Source organism: Epinephelus lanceolatus, chromosome 3 (genome assembly GCF_041903045.1).
Source record: "Epinephelus lanceolatus isolate andai-2023 chromosome 3, ASM4190304v1, whole genome shotgun sequence".
Taxonomy (NCBI): domain Eukaryota; kingdom Metazoa; phylum Chordata; class Actinopteri; order Perciformes; family Serranidae; genus Epinephelus; species Epinephelus lanceolatus.
In genome coordinates this window covers 11028982-11051899 of record NC_135736.1, presented here as the reverse complement: position 1 = coordinate 11051899, position 22918 = coordinate 11028982, and the positions used below count along the sequence as shown (strand labels likewise).

Here is a 22918-nt window from a genome sequence, read left to right as displayed (position 1 = left end):
TGTGTGTGTGTGTCAGTGTTTTTGCAACAGAAAATGCTCAAAAATCCCATGTTCTGTCACAGTGTCCGGCTGCTGCCAATGGAGCAAGTCCAGGATTTGTCTCTTGGTGGCATCGTGGATCAGATTCTTGGCTGGATTGTTTTTAGCTTTGGGTGAGACGAGTTAATGCTCAAAAATCTAAACTGAGCTTTTCCACATTTGCATTCACCGACTCATAGGATCTGATGTAACTATCTAATTATGATGCGCCTCTTTGTTGAAGCGTGACTGAGAGGAGGTGTGTGACAGCTGGTTATGTTCCTCCTTCACAACAGCTTCAACACTGAGCAGACCTACTGCATTCTACTCCTTACTCACATATGCTGCACAGACACTGCGCTCCACAGCTCCCGAATTCCTCATTGCAATATTTCAATCTAAACTTCACTCTCTGTCTCGACAGTTGGGTATTGGCTCACACTCAAGGCTTGAAATGGCTGCATGTGACCTGTGTTTCTAGGGCAGATTTTCCATCTAAAAAAAAAGAGGGGAGAGACATGACAGAATGAGCAAGGGGTTAAGGCGTGGCAGACAGAAAAGGAGACAGACAGGCAAAGATCCAGGCGCAGGCGGTAAATCCAGAGGGAGCTTCACTGACAGTGGATGAAGGAGGAAGCTTTGTAGACAGATGTAGCTCTGAGTGCGTAAGCAACAACGCCTAGGAGGGGCGTGTTGTTGCAGCGTCGTGATGCTGCATGTTTTTGGAGAGTGGGTTGGATAGAGGGGATTACTGGATCCGAGCGTTGGCTCTCTTGTCAGGTGGGCAGCATGGTCCCCCTGTTTTGATCGGTGGACCGTGAACAGAGCGGCCGCAGTGAAGTGCCATGAGTATATGGGCGTTGCGATGTTGACGCTTGGACACACAGACAGCCGACTGACTCAGTTTTGGATGGGAGCCTCATGTGACCAGCTTTATAAATGTTGATTGAGTCGTTGAAGGATTACAGGTGCTGAACAGCCTGGTGTTTATTGTTTACTCAGAGAGAGAGAGGGCGAGGGAGAGAAGTGCAAAGTAGTTACACAATGCCTCAGAAAAGCCTCTATCATCCATGCATTTTCAGATTATTTCAAGAAATGATCCATGCAACACAATCTAGAAAAAAATATGAATATATTACTAACTATAGCAAAATCTAATGTAATCTAAAGGCTAAAACTTGCCTCTCTGGACTGCAGGCAAAGGACATGAGTTGTTCACGCAACCCTTTCTTTTATACTTGTATGTGCAATTGCATGATGTTTATATCTTTTATTTCTCTGTTTTGCACCTGCCCCTCAAAAGGAGTTGGATCACCCAGTCAGCTTGCTTGACGTGCAGGTGTGAGCAGCTCAACCGAAATTCTAGGGAAAAAAAGTCTGTATTGTGCGTTTTTGCAAACCACAGATACATGGCATTTGAACATAATTTTGTAGTGAATATGTTGAAACTTAATGTCTCTCAGATTTGGGCACAAAAATCACTTGGTTAAGTTAGGAAAGGATCATGCTTTGGCTTAAAACACCAACGTTTGGTGGCCACAAAAGCCACTGGAAAAGCAGGGACGGGCCGATGAAAAACACCAAGGTACGCTGGCTCAAACACTGCTGGGAAACATGGCGAGTTGTTGGTTCAGAACAGTGGTCTGCAGTGGTCTCCAGCCATCCACCATCCCCTCCACCTCCCTGTGACAGAAGTCAGCTTATATATTATTTCACTTTAGAAATGTTTATATAATGCATATGAAATGTACAAATGTAATGTGCACATTTTCTTCTGGTGAATGGCCTGCACAACAACAGCCGAGTTTTTTAGGGCCACAGGGCACCCAATGGCTCCTATGAACAGTGCATTTTACAAGCACCTCCTGCAAGAGTACAAGACTCAGTCCTGTCACTTCTACTGTACATTGTAAATTTTGAATTCGAACAGATGGTTAGAGATTTAATTTTAATTCACCCCCAAGTTTAAATGGAAGTTTGAAAAAAAAAGACAGTCCAGACAGACAATATTTAATAAACTGGAAACTGAGTATAAATGTCATCCCATTTTTGTTAGAGACCGAAACTCAAGACGCCTCTTCTACCTCTCCTCTTCTTTACCTAGTCATGTGTGACTGTGAGAGAAGGAGGAAGAGCTAAGAATAGAGAAAAGGGGGCCCAATGCTGTGATGCCGCCTCTACCCACGTTGCTCAGCCTCTCGGTGTGTCGTTCTGTTGGTGAAGTCAGCAGGCATCCAACCAGTTTTCGTTGATATCTGTTAATGCGGGCTCTGCTGTAACTGAACACAATGCAAACTGTCGCTTTTGCTATATAAGTCACTTTATTTTCCACTGATGCAGAGATGGAGCCACAGATCTGTTTTTCACCCTTTATATGTTCACTAATAACATGATCAGAATGTCTGGGCTGGCACATGCAGAAATTTCATCAGAAACTGTCACTTTTTCATGCCATGCCAAAGGGAGGCCTTTGAAGCTTCTCCACTGACAGACAGGGAAGAGAGACAGAGATTTTTTTCAAATAATTTTTCAGACAAATAAAAGAGACCGATAGAACAAAAGACAAGATCTACTGGCTGAGAAAAGGGTCGAGGTGCAGAGATGAGAGGAGCTGATGGAGGGTTTGATAGCTGAAAAAGACTGAGCAACATTTGATAATACTGTCCTCAAAAGGCGCACAAGAGACAGACATCAGGACTTGCAAGAAATCATGTCATGCAGATGGCTTTGCTTAGAGGGGATGATAAGATGATAATATTGTTTTCAAAGACAGACAGGGAAGTGCTGAAACAACAGAATGTTTAATTGAACCTGAGGAAGAAACGCGCCTGTGATGGTAATCATCAACAGAGTAAGATTACTTTAATGAGGAAGAAACTCTGACAGGTTCAGATCTTGTTTGTAAGTGAGTAATTCATTCCTCTAAACAACCATACACCAATGATAATTATAAAACCAATCTTTTGTAAGGGAACCATTGGAAGACTTCAATTAGATTTTGTTTTGTTGATATTTCACAACCTTTTTGCAGCGCTATTAGCAGGTGGCAGCTATTTGACATCCCCAGTGGCTGTGTTTGCTAACCCGTTCCAAGTGTCAGTGAATCTGTCTACATTTGACCCTCAGCTGGGGCAACTTGTCAATTAATTAGCCGTGACTTGAGACTTAGGAGTGGCTTTGGAGAGCAGACATCTGCCGAGGTGAGGACAAATTCCCCTCCACATACACAGACTTGAACATGAAGGAACAACACAAGCTCAGTGGGGAAGAGCTGCAGTTGTCAGAGATGTTTTTCTTTTTTTTCCCTTCTTCCTAACGAAGCAGAGGAACAGGTGATCAGTGAGACAGAGGCAAGGCTGAAGGCTAGAGCAGACCTCTCAGGGGGGTAAATTGGAAGGTGAGGAAAGAGAAGAAGAGGACATGTAACGATGTGTCTGGGGCTCTGCTGTCACATTTAGGCCTAAGTGGAGGCGAGTGTGCAGGCTTATATTACTGAGATTTATTTGTGTAGGTGCGATTGGATCTTAAAATAAATGTTCCAGCTTCTGGTTAGATGGAGAGCTGAGAAGATCAGAAAATTAATTGGCAACTATTTTGATAATCAAAAAAAGCCAAAGCATATATTACCTAGTTCAATCTCATCTGCTGTCATATCCAAATTCAAGAACAAAATTACCAGATTAGTCAATAAAAAAATCAGTTGTTGCAGCTCTAAATTACTATTTATCAGTCTAGACTGGTATGGTGTGAGTTCCTGAGTGTTGGAGATATCGGCTGTAGAGATGTCTTCTCTATATAATATAATGAAACTAGATGGCACTCAACAGCAATGCCTGTTGCCAGAAAACATTACCTGGTAACTCAAGATAATCCACAGACATTGTTGCGAGCAGTTTCATGTAGGAACTATTTTCTTCCTACCAAACTAAACCTGACAAATGTATTGAAGGACGACACACTGATGCAACACACAACAAAGCAATCTATATTGATGATAATTGGTACAAGAGGTGACAAGACAAATATATAGTATGTAAAAATGTATTTTTGATTTGGGGCAAACTGTCTCTTTATTGTTGATGTAAACAATATATGCATATAAAACAATCCTAAAATAAGGTATTAAGTAAGATAAGACAATCCTTTATTAGTCACCCAGCGTGGAAGTTTGCAGGGTTACAGCAGCACAAACCACAAGCATCAGTTAAAACATAAAATATCATATAATAATTAAGTACATAGTAAAAAAGAAAGTGTAAGTAGATGAATGGTTGAATTCATATTATTGCACAAAGGAAATGCTGATTTTGAACAGTCTAGATTTATATTGCAATGCGTAGGTGACAAAAAAGTAAAACTAGTGCTGTAAATTTGTGAATTCGACAAACAGCTAGCTAGATAGATTTATTTGACAATAATGAAGGCTAATAAGACTGCAATCACCCAGTCCCGACCTTCACCCAGTGGCCACTTTAAGTACACCTGTAAAATCTAATGCAACTCAATACAACAGCCTGACACCATGAATTCTGCCTTTACAAAGACAGTGATGAACAGTGCTGTTGGACACTGTCATAAATAGACTATCTATGTTTATGTCTGTATCTGCATATCTTTATCTATGTCTGTGTCTATTTGGGTTGTAGTTTGCACTGTTGTTGATCTGGAGTATTTCTGCCGATCATCAACTGACCAGAGTTCGTTGACCTTCCTCTTGTTGCATGATCATGGCAATCGCTGACAAAACAAAACAAAAAAGTTGAAACTGAATTATTTCAAAAACCATAAGGAATTTAATGAGACCATTGCTAACAAAAAGTAGTTGAGGATGTAATCAGCTGTACATCTCAGGTTATCAGCATAGTTTTTTTTTTTTTAACCTAAAAGCTCTTTCAGATGAGGCAGCTCAGAGATCCACTGAGACTGGAATGAAGATCATAGCATGATTGTAGGCTCACATGGTCTTGTGAGGCTGTGGTGATGATGAATGAGATGGTCAATGATTTCAGCTGATAATCTGAGAGACTCGAAGAGTGGAGAACCAGGACCAGCTGCTTTGTAGAGATGTTGGACCAGTCCAGACTCTCTGGGTGCTCCATTTAATTTATATTATTGAGCTTGTTTTATAGAGATGAATGTTAAATGAGCAATGACAGAGCATCTTTATGTAAACTGAAGAAGTAATAAATGAAATACTTGGTATGCAAACAGTTATTAAATGTCTATAAAGACGTGATGCTGAAAACAGTAAGAAGTAAATAGAAGACGTAGGACTGTTTGTCTGTACTGTGTGTTTTTCTCACACAGAAAACTGCTCTTCTCAGTTTATGAAACTATAATGAGTTGTTTTTGATCTCTCCACCTTTGTATAACCTTGTAATCACAGAAATCTGCACTAGTCACATGCTCAAGGTCAGTAAGGGCATAACTGTACACATTTGCTATTTCTGTTCAAAGGCACAAAGCTGTGCACACAATGGGTTGGTAAAGTAGAATATAAATAGAAAGGTGTGGTAATTATTAATAATTAATGCTCAGCAAGTCACATTACTTGTCTCACCTTTTAAATAGCTGTGCAGATTATAATGGTGCCTTGTATGATTGGCTCATCCAACAGAGAGGAGAGTGCAAACCAGATTCTCCACGAATATGCAACATAAATCATGTTTGCCATGTTTTCTTTACATACTGAGACATGTTGTCGCTGTTGTAGTTGTTAAGGCTGATTTAGGGGCCATACACATGCCACGTCTTTAACTGCCTGGGAAATGCAAGGTCAGGTGCTGGGCCCTACTCTTATGCCTACTCCGTGCCATCTTCCAAGGGCACAGAGACAGGTTGTGTCTGAGGTTGCTAAGCGACCATAACCAGCACCATATCATAGCCTACCTACCAGAAATCCTGAGTGCAGAGCTGATCTTCTTCCAGTTGTTGTTTTTTAATTGTGTATTTGGCTAAAAATATTGTGCAGATGTAAAGCTCTGGGTAGCCTTGCACTAAGATGATCAACTTCTTATTCATATTTCCTACAGGCTGATATTCACGGAAGAAGGGAAAGATATCTGCTGGCTGTGATTGGTTGATCCTTGTCACATGACATGCAGTGCGCGCTGCTACGTTCCAAAAGTTGAACTCTCAGGGTGCACTCATCGCGCCCTGAAAAATAGGCACTTATGTACATTGTGACAGCGTCGCTCTAGCATTTGAGCGCACCTCAACGCACTTGCCACAGGAAACAGGTTGACATGGGACAAGGTTGTAATATTGTACCTTTAAACAAAGACAGCATTGTAGATGGCAGTGGTCTGTGCAGCCATTATATACATCCTGACATGGACGGAGAATTCTTTTCACTATAGTCCTGATTCGCTGTGTTTTGCCATTATTGAAATATCTTAGTTGTCTCCTGTAAGTATATCTCACTCGAACTGTGCTACACTGCCTTCACAATCTCCAGTGGTACTGCTCCATTTAGTCCGTATCCATAAGCTTTGTGCTTAATACAGACTTTACTAGAATCTGCACAGTAGTAACATTTCATTTGAGGTGTCGACTGATTGGACGATATATGAAAGTGTGTATTCACCATTTTTCTGTAATTACCACACATTTCTGTTGTGCATTTTATTTTTTTCCACTGGAATCACTAAAATATCATGATAAAGATATGATGTGCAGTCGTGCTGAAAACAGACCTGATCCAAAAACAGAAAAACCCTGATTTTAATTTCCTTTTTTTGCCATGCACACTCTGCAGGACACAAAAATACCAAACAAAGCGCATGTTAAGCACAGGAAAATAGCAACATGATATAGCCTTACATTTAATATGTGCCTTGTGCACTCATGAAAATTGGGTTCCAAGTCAGAGCAGATGTTTTCAGGATGTTAGGTTGGTGACCCTTAGACAGAGGGGTTGTCAGGTTAGAGACTTAAAAAAGCAAATAAATTAAATTCAACAAACTGACATGGTCTGGGACAGAGGGCTTGCTTGCAGGCAGTGCAGCTACAGGTGCAAGTAGAGGTGTAAGGGGACTACAGAGGTCTTGGGCCGCTGCAAGGCCCTTAGGTAATTAAGGAATTATAAAACTGACAAAGTGGGTTGTCGGTATTTCATTACAACTAGTCTCATGGGTCCTAGGCGCCATAGGCGTGCTATCAAAACCTCAGGAGAGCTGTAGCTGTTGAATGCTCAGATTTTGCCACCAGTAAAGTAGTAGATACCAAATTGGTTTAGAATGAAGAATGAAAAACTCCAGTATCATGTTTCAGCTTTTCAGAAAGGCCGGTCAAAGAAACCTGAGAAAATACATTATGGGCTCAGGCTGAAGGGAGCATGAGACCGGCGCTTTATAGACTGCGCTGCCTCAGATAAAAAGGGGTAACATATTGGATCAGAGTGAGTTATGATACCCTTTAGAAAAGAAAAAAACAGGCTGGAAACGTGTAGTTTGTGACAGATTGTACATGAGACATGGGTCTACATGCACTGTGTAGAGGTGGTCCAGGCGGTAAAGAGTCCTGTATTTCTGCAGAGAGGGACACGTCACTTTGCTGCTAAATTAAGTCCAGAGCAGGAGATATAACCTCAGTGGAATAAATGGCTTCAATGAGGTAATGAAGACCCCGGGGGATAGATGGATCTTGCCTCAATCTTGCATTTTTTTCATCCCTGTGCCTCAGTGTGTATGTTTAGTTGTGTGTATTTGTGCATGCATGTATTGCACTGGTGTGGTCATATATATATATATGTGTGTGTGCTTGCAGTTTTGTGTGTGTGTGTGTGTGTGTGTATGTGCGCGTGCTCCCTGTCTTGGTCAGTTTATTTGCCTCCGATGAAGAGACCATATAATGTTATTTAGAGAGCTCAGGCAGCCTCAGTACGACAGTCGAGATCCATAGTGCATCTCATTATAAGTGCAATTAGCAGGGAGAGCATTCTTGACCAGACTAAAGTGCACTTAATGAAACACCCAAGACCCTCTTCAATAAACTAGCGATTTTTTTTTTTTGCTATTCTGGCCCTTCCACAAGACAGCGGTAAAGTGACAGATTATTCAATAGAGAGCACTGTATTAGAAGATTTCTCAAAGACTTCAGTAATACAATCACAACACACACACTGTTGGTTATTGTCCCTTATATGTTATATTCCCTCGACTCTCTGTTGTCTCTTGCCTGCATTGCTTTGTTGCTAATTCCATAAAATCTATCTCTATCTTTATCTACATATCATCCCACCTTGATACTAAATTAAAAATCTTTAAGCGTCCAAAAGAATCTGCATGGTTTAAGTGATAAGGTGGGTGATATTTTATATTTTTCATATTGGCAGTAAACCTCACAAAAAGACCAAAAACAAAAAGTGTTGTGTGTGTAGCCAAATCCTGATATAGTTTCTTCTTCTGCACTGTAGACCTCCATTGTTGTTCAGAAAACTATTAAAAACATATTGCCACACTGTCACAGTGGATGACGTGTTCCTTCATTACGATGAGTTTATTTCTAGTCAGTCTCAAAATAACCATCCTGCTGCCGTCAATACTCACAAGGCCACCAAATGTGTGGTAATCCACAGCTGAAAATATTCCCCAACAAACGCTGAATAGCAAATTAATCTAGATAATTACGAGCCATTTTTAAGGACCGACATCCTTAGTAGGAACAAATGGGCTTGGTGCTGAGAGCTACAGATAAGGTGGGAAGTTATTTAGAGATGTCCTTGTTCACATTGACTTTAGCCCTGAGTGAGAAAAGAAGCCCCCTCATTCATTTGAATATGTACAGCTCAGTGATGTAGCAGGTTGCCAGCCACTGACTGTATGAAAATAATGGACATAGCCATTGTGAGGTCACCCATTGGTCTATGGACACCTGTTTTGAAGCCTTGAGTTTGGCATTTTGGCCATTGCCATTTTGGATTTTTGGAGCCAGCAGAGACCATATTTAAAATTCAGCCAACATGTTCTCACTCCCAACTCATCAAATATTGCACTTTTGGATACCTAGCACGTCTACATATGATGTGCTAGGTATCCTCCTGTGTCTGTTGTTGACGTTCCAGGATGCGTGCCACTTAATGCCTGTTACATGAATTATGTCTTTTCAAAATGTACAGTTTCAGCTCGTTAAATGCACACAGTCTTTTTCAAAATAAATTTAGAACATTGTTAAAACACCTTGTATTTCCATTTTTTTCCTTGTGCAACAAAGGCACATGGTTAGGTTTAGCAAAAAACATCATGGTTTGACTCCACATTCATACAGGAAGGTAACTCTGGGCTCCCGGGTGAAGGTCCGGTGTTTGTCGGACCCATCCAACACCCCCTCTGGCCCACTCTATAGGGACTTTCCAGCTCCGTAAATTACATTGTTATCCAGCAGTGTTTCTAACTGATGTCGCCCAGCGGCAAGGGTGCTTTTTTTGTCTGTGTCTGATGCCGAAATTCCTGACCAAGCAACAGTATGTGATGACTTTGGAATGAGAATAGGTTGATTCAGCGTAAATAAAAAAAAATCACCCTCCATACAGTTATTGTAAAAAAGGAAATTAGCTGTTTGAGACCAAAACCGTTTTTTTGTACCAAGCTGTAAATGTTTATTTCTGCTGTACAGTTGGGCATTTTAACAAGGGGGTCTATGAAGATTTGAGCCAGCTTCAAGTGGTCATCGGAGGAATTGCAGCTTTGGCACATGTGTGTGGGCTTCATTTTTCAGCCTTGGATGTTGCCACTTGGTGCCAGCACACAAGGCTCCAGCAAGAAAACACAGAGACCTTTAGCAAAGAAAAAAGTTTGGCTGGACTGTAACGCAACATCATCTGTTGAAAGATAGAATAATTGCAGCCATAATAATTAACTTCAGTTGTAAAATCCTGTCTTAAGAGTGTTATGAATCACTGTTTGAGACTCAAGTATCTGTTACTCAGATCTGTCTGGATCATATTTCAGGGTTGTTTTTGGTCTGAACACCTGCCAACACATTGTGTCAGTCCTTTCAAAGGATTTGTTGATAATAAGAAAAATATGGATTAAAATAACACCACTTGCATCACTTTAATGTGATTGCCTGTTCTACAGCAGGATAGTGTATTTTCATTCAATCCTGACCATGAAAATGTAGTAGTATGCTTTGCAGCCAAACATTCAACTCAAAGTGGCAGTCGACTTTGTGAGAGTGAATTGAATAATTAGAGAGGATGTAAATAGAACTTGTGTTGACTCCCACCACCCCTGCAGGGGAGTGATTATAGCTGCATGATGTCTGATTACCTGGCTGAACACAAAGTCACACAGCTCTGACAGTCAGAATGTCATTCACTGAAAACAAAAACATCTTTAGTCTCTTGGTACAGGTGATTTGAAACTTTGGAGTGTTGGCTGGCTGTGCACTCACCGGCCAGATCTTAATTGAATAGGAGTGAACAGTGAGGGCCTAACTCTCCTCATCTTTGAGTCATTTTTGTCACAGCTACAGATATATCAGACTGTTTTGCTCAAACTCAGGTGCTGTCTCTGGGAACCCCCCCCCCCCCCCCCCCCCACACACACACACACACACACACACACACACACACACTCTCTTTAAGTGGCTTCCTATGTTGCCTATAGGAAGATCTGCCACTATGCATTAAGTCATTTTCTATTCATCTGTGTTAAATACCAGCTTTTCACTGTGTTTTCAAGGCCCCTCTTCACACTGAGATGTGTTAGACGGTTGCTCATTTGCTGCTGTGATGCTTAGGTTACTTTAGGTTAGGTGTACTGTTTTTTAAAGGGCCCTTTAGTTAACAGATGTCCAATATGTAGATAACACACCATTTTACGCTAGGATTATTCTGAAAGATGTGCTAACACTAGATAATGCCCTTATTTTGTCACTTGTTTACTGTTTTAAATAAACAACAGAAATAGTCTTATATTTAAAGAGCATTTGTCATAGGAAAGATTTGGTGTATGTGAAGGAAAACTAGTCCACTATTTTCTAGTATAAATTACTTTTTATTTTTTAATTATTGATGATGTATTGGAGTTGTAAGAGAAATGTCAGACATTGTCACCTGCTGTGGCATCTCTCCAGGGGCAATCTAGACTTTTGAATGAAATGAAAGCACTGAACTCTCAAAGATTTTTCTTTTTTTCACAGTTGCCAGGTCACAATGTGTGCATATACTGAAGCTATAGTAGTGTTATAATGCCTTTTTTAATGTATTAAAGCACATTTTTGTTCAGTATTTGTTTTTATTTAGAAATCACATCCGATGTTAGTGTGTGCTTTCGTGGAGATGACAAAAGTACCACTCTTACCTGTAACTGACCACCCACTGAATGTAAATGGGATCTGTAAAAGATATGCCTGTCAGCTTATGTTATCCACAATGCCTTTCAAATGCTATATGGCGCAGCCCACCACATCAAGTCTCCAGGGATATAGTAGAGCCTGATAATGATGGCCTACGTGTGTTTTAAATAGCGTGGCAGTTTCAGTTTTAATGTCTCTCAGCCTGCTGCTTTCAGCCTCTGCAGTATAAACACTATAGCCTGTAATCCCTGGCAATATTCAAGAAGAAAACATCTGATTGTTAAAGTCCGCACACATTCGTTACTGTGGGGGACAAGTTGATTGAGGCACACGGTTCATGGCTTGATTGATCGTGTGGAATCTTTATCGGCAGATTGGAAGTCCTTGAGTGTGAGCATGTGCAGTTGCGCTTCTCAAGCAGCTCTGGTTATTCTATTGGTGGCTTGTGCCATTTGAAAGACTGCGATGATCAATGTGCTTTGTAAATGTTAAGTGTGATATGACTAATGCCTCTGTCATATTGGCATGATCTGGCTGACCTGTAACCTGCTGTGTGCACATGAACCTGATTGTGTATTATTTCTGCATGTAAGGGCACATATGTCCTCTCATATTGGAAAAACAGAAGCCATATATGCAACAGTAGGGCTCAGATGTCTGACCCAAACAGTGCTTGACCTACAGTGCATGCATTCAAACCATTTGCATGACCAGCTCAGTGCTGGTGCATGTGTGTCTTTATGGGAGCACAGGGCAGAGGGTTTGTCACGTCTGCAGTAAATTACTGGATACAGGCAATGCTTACATGTGGGTGTTATATGTAGCTGTTCAGCACCACTTATCCATGTTTTCCTGGCGCTGCATATGTTATTGTAATTGCTGTGTAAGTGCTGTAATGGGCACACAAGAGCACATAAATTCATGTGTCAACTTTGATTCGTTGATGCAGTGTTAGGTGGTTTACTTTTGTCCTATTACGCTGTGAGCATATGATCCACTCTTGACACCCTCCATTTAAATGTTATTAATTGGTGGGCTGTTAATGACAGTGCATGCATAGCAGCTCCTGCTCCGCCTGTTTGCTGGCTGGATGCTCCCTCCATCCTGTTATTCCTGTTTATTTGCCTGTAGCCCTTTTGGAGATTCATTTTTAATGTGAGGTACACTAAAGGCGGAGCAGTGGATCATCTCTATCTGCAGGAGTGCATTAACTTAACTCGTATGTGTGTACGTGGGTGTGCGTGCACACGTTTGTGCGAAGGCACCGTGATATTTATTTTATGTTACAAGCGTTTTATTTTTGTCAGTGAGAGTCAGCACAGCAATATGCGCCAGCTTAGATAAAAGTAAATTGTGTATTATTAGGAGAGGGCACGCACTGCGTGAAGTGTGCTGCATGAATTAGTGCGAGTTGTGTGTATCTTCCTGTCCATCAGGGTGTTATGTGGAGGCATATTTGAATTGTTACTATGGAAACCGAGCACTGCTGTTATACAGAAACGCATATCCGAGTGGGTCTCTGTCTCTCTCTCTCTGCTCCCTCGTTCACTGTCACACTTCTTGCATTATTTTCAAAGGTTTTTTTCTAATAGTTTCCCTCTGGTGTCCCTCTCAGTAGATTCATCAGCCCTTTAGCAGAATTTCCATCCTTTTTTCCCGCAACACGCTGTGGATTGAGATCATTTCCTTCTTCCTTGCTCAGTTTTCTTTTTTCCTTAGATTTCTTTAACCTCCTCCCCACCCTTGACTCTTCTTTTATCATCCTGTGCTAATCATGTCCTCTTTTCATCTTTCGTTCCTCAGCTGTATTGCCCTTCCACACCTCCCTCCCTCACTCCCTCCCTCCTCTGGGTTTCTTATTGCTGTTCCTTCCTCCACCTCCATCTCTTTTGTGTATGTCTCTATTTATTCTTTCCCTCGCCCCACTCTTCTCTTCTCTCTGCTGCCTTCCTCCCACTCATTTCCTCCTCCTCCTCCTTTTCTCTCTCTCTCCCTTTCTCTCTCTCTCTCTCTCTCTCTTTCTCTCTCTCTATCTGTCTGCTCCTCTGTGGCGCCCCCATGGAAAATTCAGCTCGTTTACAATTAGCATGTGCACCTGCAATTAAGCCTGACAAACCTCTGGTAATTAGACCTTTTAGACAAACTGTTTTTTATGTGGAGATCACATTTCCTCCTCTTCTTATTTTCAATACAGTTCAGGCCTCTTCACTCTCTGCCCGCCCTGTCTTACAGATTACTCCTCGCTGTTTTCTGCCTCTGCCGGATTTCAGTTCTCCTCCCAACTTCTCTCTTTGTTTTCTTTGGACTTGGTGCTGACTGGATCAGCTCCTCAACACACGGGGTGCTTGATAAATAAAAGATTAGCAAAGGTGTTGTGCTAGCAAAGAAGAGGAGCAAGCCTTTTACTCTGCCCTTCATTTATCCCTCTCTGAAAGTGCTCCATCGTGCTTAATTTAGAATATGAGCATGAACGTATACTCATTAAGATTCCACATCTTTATCTATGCAGAAAATATACCCAAATTTGTCCCCCCGATACACTCACACACACATACACACACAGTAAGAAACCACAATTTTCACATCAGGCTATGACTAATTGTGTTTCCCCTGCCTGTCACCTCCCTCTGCTCACATGTTTCACTCAGCCTCTCTCTTTCTCTCTCTTGCTTTCTTTTTTTTCGTGAACATTTCTCCTCTGTACTCTACTCCATGTGCTCTTTGCACGGCTGCTAATAGAGGAGCCGTAAATAATAGCAATAATAGTAAATAATAGGTCTGCAGTTGACTTCAAAGAGCAGTGAAGGGATCTCAGAGGGTTGGAGGGAGCAACTGAAAGAATACATGTTTGGAGGGTAAAAGGGAGAAAAGCAATAAACGTAGTGTGGGAGGGAAAGAGATGGGGGGAGAGACAAAAAGGAGAGACAGACTCAGTGGAGCCCGGTCTGAGTGTCTAATGGTCATTTAGCCTGGCAGCTAGTCCATGAAGCTGTGAGGCTGTCAATCTGTCAAAATGCACCCAGTGCTGTCCTGACACACACACACACTCACACACACACACACACACACACACACAAACACACATCTCCTATCTCCTTCCCGCTCTGTCTTTGATGTGTGCCACAGGGTTCCACCAAGGAAGTCACAGCACAGTATAATGGATGTGGCGTTGTCACTTGATGCTCTATGAGAGCTTACAGGCCTCTCTCAGTGTGTGGTTTGATACCGTGCTATCTGGGTCACTTGGTTCAGCAATTAAAGGGTTGAGTCATCTGTATGTCTTTAGACCCTGACCAATACCGGAAAATACTCTTTATTAGCGTCATTCATAACATGGAGCCAACAGCAATGGTATAATTACAGAATATTTTTTTCAGTTAGTAAAACTTGCTCTGCCCAGTGTGGCTCTATCAGACGAGAAGAACAAGAAATTAAAGAATTTGTATTACGTGAATATATGTTAGAAAACTGTGAAATTACTTATCCAAAATAAGTTAGCTCTTACTTCATGTGTTATTTTATCATATTTGCCCACTTTGACAATTGCAGATGTAGTGTATTTTGCAGCAACTCAAATAAATTAATATCCTCATCAGATGCTCATCTCTTTTGTAACAACCATTCCTCTCAGTATTACAAAATGATAGTTAATACAGAATGAAAAATTGAGTGGTATGCTCCATTTCTTTTTGTGAAAGTCCCTCCGAAATTTAGATGAAGTAGATGAAAATTTAACTTGCTAGATAAGTTTAAAATAACACAACTGTATCTTCTATGGGTCTTCTAGATTCTTAAGGTACATATATCAATATTTGAGATTTAACAACAACAACAAAAAAAGAAAATAATTCACCAACCAATATTTTTTGTTAATATAACGTATAGCATAAACAAACATTTTTGATAAGGATCCCTTGCATTTTTATTTATGTTGAAATTATAATTATTAATGGTTCTGTACGCGACATTCAGAACAGCAAACCACTGTTTGCTATAGATAAAGTGGAGTTATGGCATCTAGAACAGAGGATAAAGTTACACTCACTCGGTGTGCGTTGTAATCTGAGCTTCTCTATGGTTTGTTGTGGTAAACTGGTCCAGCTGTGCATACATGTTAGAATGTGTATCCGCAAGCTAGCTCATCGCCCTTCCCAGTAAAACTTGCTGGAGTGCGGCATAGTGCTCTGTTTAGCTGTTATAGCGAGAGTTTGTGAAGAGGAAGTGGGTGCCGGACTGTTTCCCACATAGTAGAAACGGAGGCTGAACTGAGATCAAACAGTGAAACTAAACGGTGCTGGTTAAATATAAACCAAGATTGTGTTACTGCACTGGCTATTTCTCACCTCAGATGTTTTCAGAAACATGTTTTGGCTTAATGTTTGCTGTAATACAACATGGTTTGTTACCAAGCAGCTGCCATTGTGTAAAACAGACAAGTTCACATAATGTCACCTACTAGCAGGTAGGGTTGTCACGATACTAAAATTTCAAACTCAGTATCAATACCCAGGAAAATGTTCAATACTCGATACCATTTTCGATACAGCAGCAAAAAATTAAGAGGAATGTCATTTTTTAAATAAAGATACAAGACAGTAGTTGTAGTAAGAGTAGTAGATAAGACAGTAACATCAATGATAACAACCAAAAATCCCCCCAAAATAAATAACAACCAGAAACAAGATCTGTCCATACAAATGTATTTATCTACAGCCCTGTTTATTTTCTGTCCTTCTGGTGAATTGCCACCATATTTTCGTTGCTGATCAAATAGAGTTGGTAGTTTAGGCTCAGGATGCTCCTGTTTCTACCTCACTATGTGATCAGAGAACCAGGGGTTACGGGAGAAACCAAACGTTTTTTCAGCTTCAATCTGTGACTTTGCAGTTAACATAACTTTTCAGACACACATAATTGTGTTGTTGTCTATTAATGTTACACACGGGCATGACTGATAAAGTTTTCTGCTTAGCTCCCACATAACATAGAAGTTATATTTTAGCTTGATGCTGGCGACACCAGCTGCTCAGCTGCTAGTGAGGGGAGAGGCTGTACCTGCCGTCTGCAGCGTGCTGTGTTCACTTCACTAAATATTTCCAAAGAGCACTTTTTCCTTTATCATTTTTGACCAAAACTGGCTGCTCTGACCCTCCTGCAGCTGCGCTGGCCATATTACAGCAACAGAAATGTGTGCATGCATGCACAGCGATGACAACAAGCCGGGTTGCAGCGAAGGCTCTGTGCCTGCCAGACACTGCCTGCACAGCCCGTGTCCGTCGGACCCATCACACGCACCTGACAGGCGCTGAGGTGGCCTGCACTGTTAGTATTGATACTTTTGTAAATTAGTATTGTATCTGGATACAGCGTTTGAGTATTGATACTTTTCAGAGTATCGATACTTTTGACAACCCTACTAGCAGGAGCAGTTTTTGGTCTGATGTGGTGCAATGCATTATGGTAGTTGTAGGTTTTCTACCTCTGGAGCCACAGGTCTTTTTCTCTGTTTTCTCTGGTCATGTAGCACCAATTTCAAAAGTATTTGGCATAGACAGCCCAGTTTTATTAAAAGACCATCTTTCCAGTAGAGGTGTAAATCACTAGTATCACCATGATATGATATGAAATCGATTCTTTTGACAACGATACAATATTTGCAGATATTACAAAGTCTGCCACAATACGATTAGATACAGCGAAATACTTCTGTAGTCCTGATATCGTGATAGCGTTGTTGCAGAAGCCTAGCACCCACCATCTGGTTCCCCCGTGATTAACACCATTAGCTCTGTCAGCACTGTTGCTGTTGTTTAGCGCTGTTTATGGAGTTCGCACCATAAGCTGCTAGCCGCCGGCTCAGCCACCTCCATGATGAGAACTGTTCAGACAACTCATGCACTCTGAATTTCACATTGAGCCCCTTTAATTTATGTAACTGTGACCACCAAATGTACTGAGAAGGACATTTTACAGCTGAAAAAATAAGGCTGTCAGTGCTCTTTGGTGTACAAACTGTGGAATGGTGATACTGTTTCTAAATAATGACAAACATGTCTTTGGCATTTCTGTACAGCAATCAGGGTTGGAAATTCACTTTCTTCCCACCTGCCACTGTGGCTGGTGGATTCCAAGATCGAGCATCCAATCAATGGATTACCATTGTGTTTTTGCCTGGTGTGTGAAGCAAATCTAGCAGCCTCTTGCATATTTTACCAGCATTTTGCTGCATGGTGGCTGGTGCTAATTTCCAACCCTGACTGCAATTCCTGATTATTCATCAGCCGACATATAATATATGGATATGTATCTCTGATATGCTAATGTTGGCAGATATAGATTGAGCCAGCAAGTTTGAAATTGGTCTTGTATTTTTACACTTTGTTTTTGTTTATTGCCTCTTTGTCTCTCTTTCCCTCTCTCTCCCTCCAGGGACGGCATTTACACTCCTCCACAATGCTTGTCAGCCTCCACCCTTTTCCCTCCCGTCTTCAGGACAAGCGCTTCGTCTCCCCTTCCTTGCCTCATCATCCTCCCCCTCCTCCCCCTCCTCCTTCAGACCAGTCCTCTTATCATCTTTGTTCTCAGCCTCGGCTGACCCTGCCCTTCCTCTCCTTGTCCTTCTCCCTGCTCCTACTCTCAATACTCCTTCTGCCCGTTTGCGAGTCTCGCAGGGGTGGAGGTCCAGGGACTGGGCCTGGAGGTGCTCCAGGAGGACAAGGTGGCCAGAGGGGAGGCGGCAGTCAGAGAGGCGTTGCCATTCCTCCTCAGTACTCTCCTGCCTTGCCGGCTCTTCCCCCAATCAATCCCAAACTGATCAACTCGCTCAGTATAGCTGTCATCCTGGTGGGCAACTCTAGTGAAGTAACCCTGGGGGTTGGACTTGAGAAAGAAGACTTCCTCCACATCCCTTACCCTCCCAAAGTCGAGGTGGTCACAATGAATGAGACAGACCCCAAGAGTATCATCAATCGGATCTGCGCACAAATGACGAGGAACTCTCTGCAAGGCGTAGTGTTCGGTGATGACACAGACCAAGAGGCCATCGCTCAGATCCTGGACTTCATCTCTGCCCAGACACACATCCCCATCCTGGGCATAAGGGGAGGCTCCGCTATGGTCATGGCTGCCAAGGTAGGAAAAGAAAACATTGCATTGTGAACTGTTCACCAATAATTTGACCACACTGCACAATCACCAGGGCCAAATACTGATAGTGATTAGTGAGGCAGGAATAGACATCTTTTTGTAAGTTGTTGCTTCATTATCCAGCAGTAATTACAATAATGTTTCTTGGATGTGATTTCTGTAAAAGATTATTTTAAAATACCTAACATGAGGAAAATAGCACCTGGGTGGGATTAAATTTAACAGCCACCTTGAAGAACCTGCAAAATCATGTTAACTGCAACCATTTTAATTAAGATTTACAGACAAAAAACAAATAACTGAATCATTTATCTCTAAGATAATCTACTTATATTTTAGGTGACTCATTCATGAAAGTCGTAATAGTTTTATTTAGGATATCTAGTATTAGTTTTTTTGTTCTGTTTAAGATAATAAGGAAATGTAGAGAAAAACTTTCTCTCATACTTTCTTTTAAGATGCATCAGCCTCCCACCACTCAGTGCTGCTTCTCATTCTAACCCAGTCTCTCAGCTGATTGAGTTTGCTGTTAATTGACCTCCTCTGTGAGCCTGACGTCATGTTGAAGCTCCTGACAGCGCGTCGACTCAACTCTGAAAGGACTCACAGCATGAAACAAAAGAGTACATAACAAGTGAAAAAAACAAAAAAAAATCTCTGTGGGATCGGGATACAAGAGATTTGGCACAAACCAGGCCGCACAAGAAGAATCGCTGATCCAGAAACAGAACAATGGCTTTGAAATGTATCCTTAAATAATGTCGTGTTAATAGGCTTAGCCATGTTTAAGTCCCTCACAGAAAAATGACAGAATCCATATGGGGCTGAGGTTGGGTTTTTATTAGATTTTTGATGCAGCCTACCTCTTGGAGAAAATGGGACATGCAACAGAGATTCTCTGCAGCTATCTTGTTGGTATGAGTAATGGTATTGGTAACATACTGTGTGTTTGATTTTCAAGGTATATTTAGTTCAGTTTATTTGATAAAGGTTGAGTCGGTCCAAGATATTTGAGTATGAAATATCATTCTTGATCTTGGAGATAGTTTGGCAAATTATATCTTATCATTATTTTATGAATCTCATTAGCTTGTCCAGAGCTTTCAGCCACATCTCCTGCCAACAGATGGAATTTGTTCAAACGCCATGTGGTTGAATAGGCTACTCTGGAAAAAGGAACTAGTGTGTTTGTTTGTTTATAAGCTAATTTGAGTGAAAAAAACATTGTCAAACATTTTCTGCAGCTAGAACAAGGTTTTTGTGGATCCTTAAGAAGCCTTAAAAGGCATTGACTTTATTAATTTAAAAATAAGGCCTTAACTGGTATGAACATGCCTTAAATCAATCTTTCACAAGTCCTAAACATGCAAAGACACGGGAAATAGAATTTTATGAAATGCTTTTTTCTAATGTTGCATGGCAAAAATCTCAAAATAATGTATAAAAAAAAATACTGAGTGCCTCTTGCATTAACACTACGTAGATCAGGATAGCAGAACTGACAACAGTCATATTTTGTTTCTGCTCAGAGCAGAGGATTCACTGTCTCCTAGCTAGATGTAATTGTACCCAGGACATCATGGTAAAGCACAAATTCAACAGAACTTGGCTATTTGACCAAGATTTTGTGACATTGCTAAAGCTCATACAAGGCAATGCATATGAGACTCTGTGTATTTTTAAGTTTTTCAAATTCTGTATGATGGGATTGGAGGCAGTGGGATCCCACATGCAGAGTGAGAAACACAAAATTGCCAAGTCTTGTTACATAATTTACAATTAACATTTGAGCAAAATTGCCCCACACCCTTAGTAATTGATTGGCAGTTCATGTTGTTATTTTCTTAATTCTTGGTTGTTGTAAAACTGATAGTAAATTTAATCCTGAATGACATGAAAAATTCGTAAAGCTATCTTGCCTTTAAGGTCCAGACACGCCAAACCAACATCAAAGAACTAGTGGTGACGAAGTCCAAGTGTGGCCTCACGTTGCCTGTGTATTGGCGAAAAAGTTGCATATAAACACACTGCAAAGACACTAAACCAACCAATAGCCAACCAGCACGCACGTTCTGCACCTGTGTGAGAGGAAATAACTATCCACACCAGCAGGTGGCGATGGTTGGTATTTGCATTAAAAAAGGGAAGGGAAGATGGACAGGACGTTCAAGGTGGTAGTTAGCCAGTTAGAACATTAGCAACACAACACAAAGTTGAAGACATAAAGCACATTTATTGTGCACTAGAAAACAGTACCACAACAATTACAAATCGTTTAGCTCAACAGCTAAAAAGAATAGCCTTACCTAATATAACAACTTTGTTTTTATCTCACTTCTCAGCTCAAGAAAGTGAATCAGCTGGGGGGAAAAAAAAAAAAAAGCAGACAAGGGCCAATGAGGGCTGACAGTGTGGGACACATGGCAAGGACTGGGGTGACAGATGCTCACTGGCAACCCGACATTGACCAACAGCCGGTTTTCGGCTTGGTGAGCACGGTCTCACTCCGAAATTGTCGAAATCAGGCGCTTGGGCAGTGACTTGCTGAACCAACGAACAAAGACGCCCTTTAAGGTCGGCATGATACACAGCCAGTTGCTGTTATAGTTTAACGGCGCCCATCGGTGCCAGGGGTAAACATGGCGGGACAAGGCCGAAGGTTAAAGTGGCGATAGTCCAAGTTGGGTGGGCGGGAGGGGTGGCGCATGGGTCCAACAAACACTGACCTTTACCCGAGAGAGCAGTGTTTGTGTTCTGTAAGATTCTAAAGCCAAACCCTGTTCTTTTTTCCTAAACCTAACCACTTCCTTTTGTTGCCCAAACCTAACCATGTGTGTTTGTTGTTGAAGGAAAAAAAAACGTCAATATGCAGTGTTGTACTGACGTAGTGCGTTTGTTTTGAAAAAGACTGTATGTAAACGTTAAATTTCCTGTGAAAACGGAAGCGTATCTTGAAAGAAGGTGACACAGTGTCCCAGAACTTCAACAATCAACGCACCCAGGGTACCTTGCACGTCGTATGTGGATGTGGACAGTCCACGACCAAAACGTCAATGTGTGACAAGGTCGAAGTGAGAATGTGTTGGCTTGGTGTGTCAGGGTCCAAACCTGTAGGAACTTTGTGGAAGCTGTTTAAGAGTTAAAAATCTAAATCTCGAAACTAAAACACATTTTAATTAGATCACAGCAGTACAAGAGAAAACAAAATGTAATTTAGTTTTAGAAAAACTGAATTGTCTATTGTTTAGATTTATCTTTGGATCATAAACAAATAAAAGCAACACACTGTACTCATAAAATAAACCCTTTCGGATAAAATTGGAGTAAATAATGGTGAAGAAGAAGCAAAGTGCACAATAGCAGCATTCATTAGTTAGCATGCATGTTTCTTCACTGCTTGTTTATAATGTTAATGTCCTAAATTATTTTTCACAAAGTACAAACTCCTTGCTTTGGATAGTTGAAACACTGTAGGACCATCTGCTTTCATTACATGGTTGTTGTTGGTGTGATATTACTTTGTCCAGTCACCAGGTTACAAAGGATTTTGTGTATTCATGAGACAGTCATTATTTCTCAAAGGCATTCTAGCTCAAGCACAAACTAATACACAAACTTGATTCTCATACTGCAGTTACCTGATCTGATTAGATTTTAGAATGCCTCGCTGCATAAATCTGCATGATAATTAGAAAAAGTGATTTCTTGAAATTATTATAGTTAAAGCTTTCACATTAATGCTATTCATGTGTAATGTGAAGTCACGTATCTTAACAGACATATTTACCAATGTCATTGTCAGCTCTCTGAATGCCCTAATTAGAAAAACTGGTTATGTTTGATGAATTGCAGCAATTTTGGCAAATAATAAGGTACTTCACTGAGAGCAGACTGCTATAATCTGGAGATCTGATCCACCAGATTTACTTGTTGCTCCACATAACATTTAAATCAAGGCTATCTCTCAACTTCAGGAATAAAGAAATAATCAAATAAAAGCTCCAATTCAAAGAGAACTGCATTAACGTCCCCACAGCATGGCGAGCCATCCAGTGGTCCATAAAGTCTGCCGGGCCTTTTCTCAATCTCTTTTATAAAAGACTGTTGCAGAACAATGGATTACATGGAGGTAGAAATGATAGAAAAGAACAATGGAGTGATGATACTGTAGAAATAAAGAAGGAGAGAGCAAACAATATATGCTCAACATATAATTATCACATTTTACAGCTGACAGAGAGACAGAGGGCACAAACTGAGTGACAGGAGGGAAAGTGTAGGTAAGAGCGTAACAGACATGTAAAAGCACTGCTGAGGGAACACAACACATAAGAGGAAAAGATAGATGTGGAAGGGAAGGCGACCTGCATTGGACATCAGTTTATGTTTTTGAGCAAATTCTGGTACTTGCGTTTTCCACTCACTTGGCCTGTTCCCCGTAAACCTTTATCCT

General features: G+C 41.1%; 1 protein-coding gene across 6 annotated transcripts in view; it reads left to right on the top strand.

The window, feature by feature from the left end:
- The window catches only part of grin2bb (glutamate receptor, ionotropic, N-methyl D-aspartate 2B, genome duplicate b), a 140883-nt gene that overhangs the window by 10786 nt on the left and 107179 nt on the right, over nt 1–22918 (top strand). For all 6 annotated transcript variants that reach the window (XM_033624417.2, XM_078164883.1, XM_078164882.1 and 3 more), the window contains one exon: nt 17749–18450. In XM_033624417.2, the coding sequence (XP_033480308.2) occupies nt 17749–18450 (702 nt within the window). The remainder of the gene's footprint in view (nt 1–17748; nt 18451–22918) is intronic.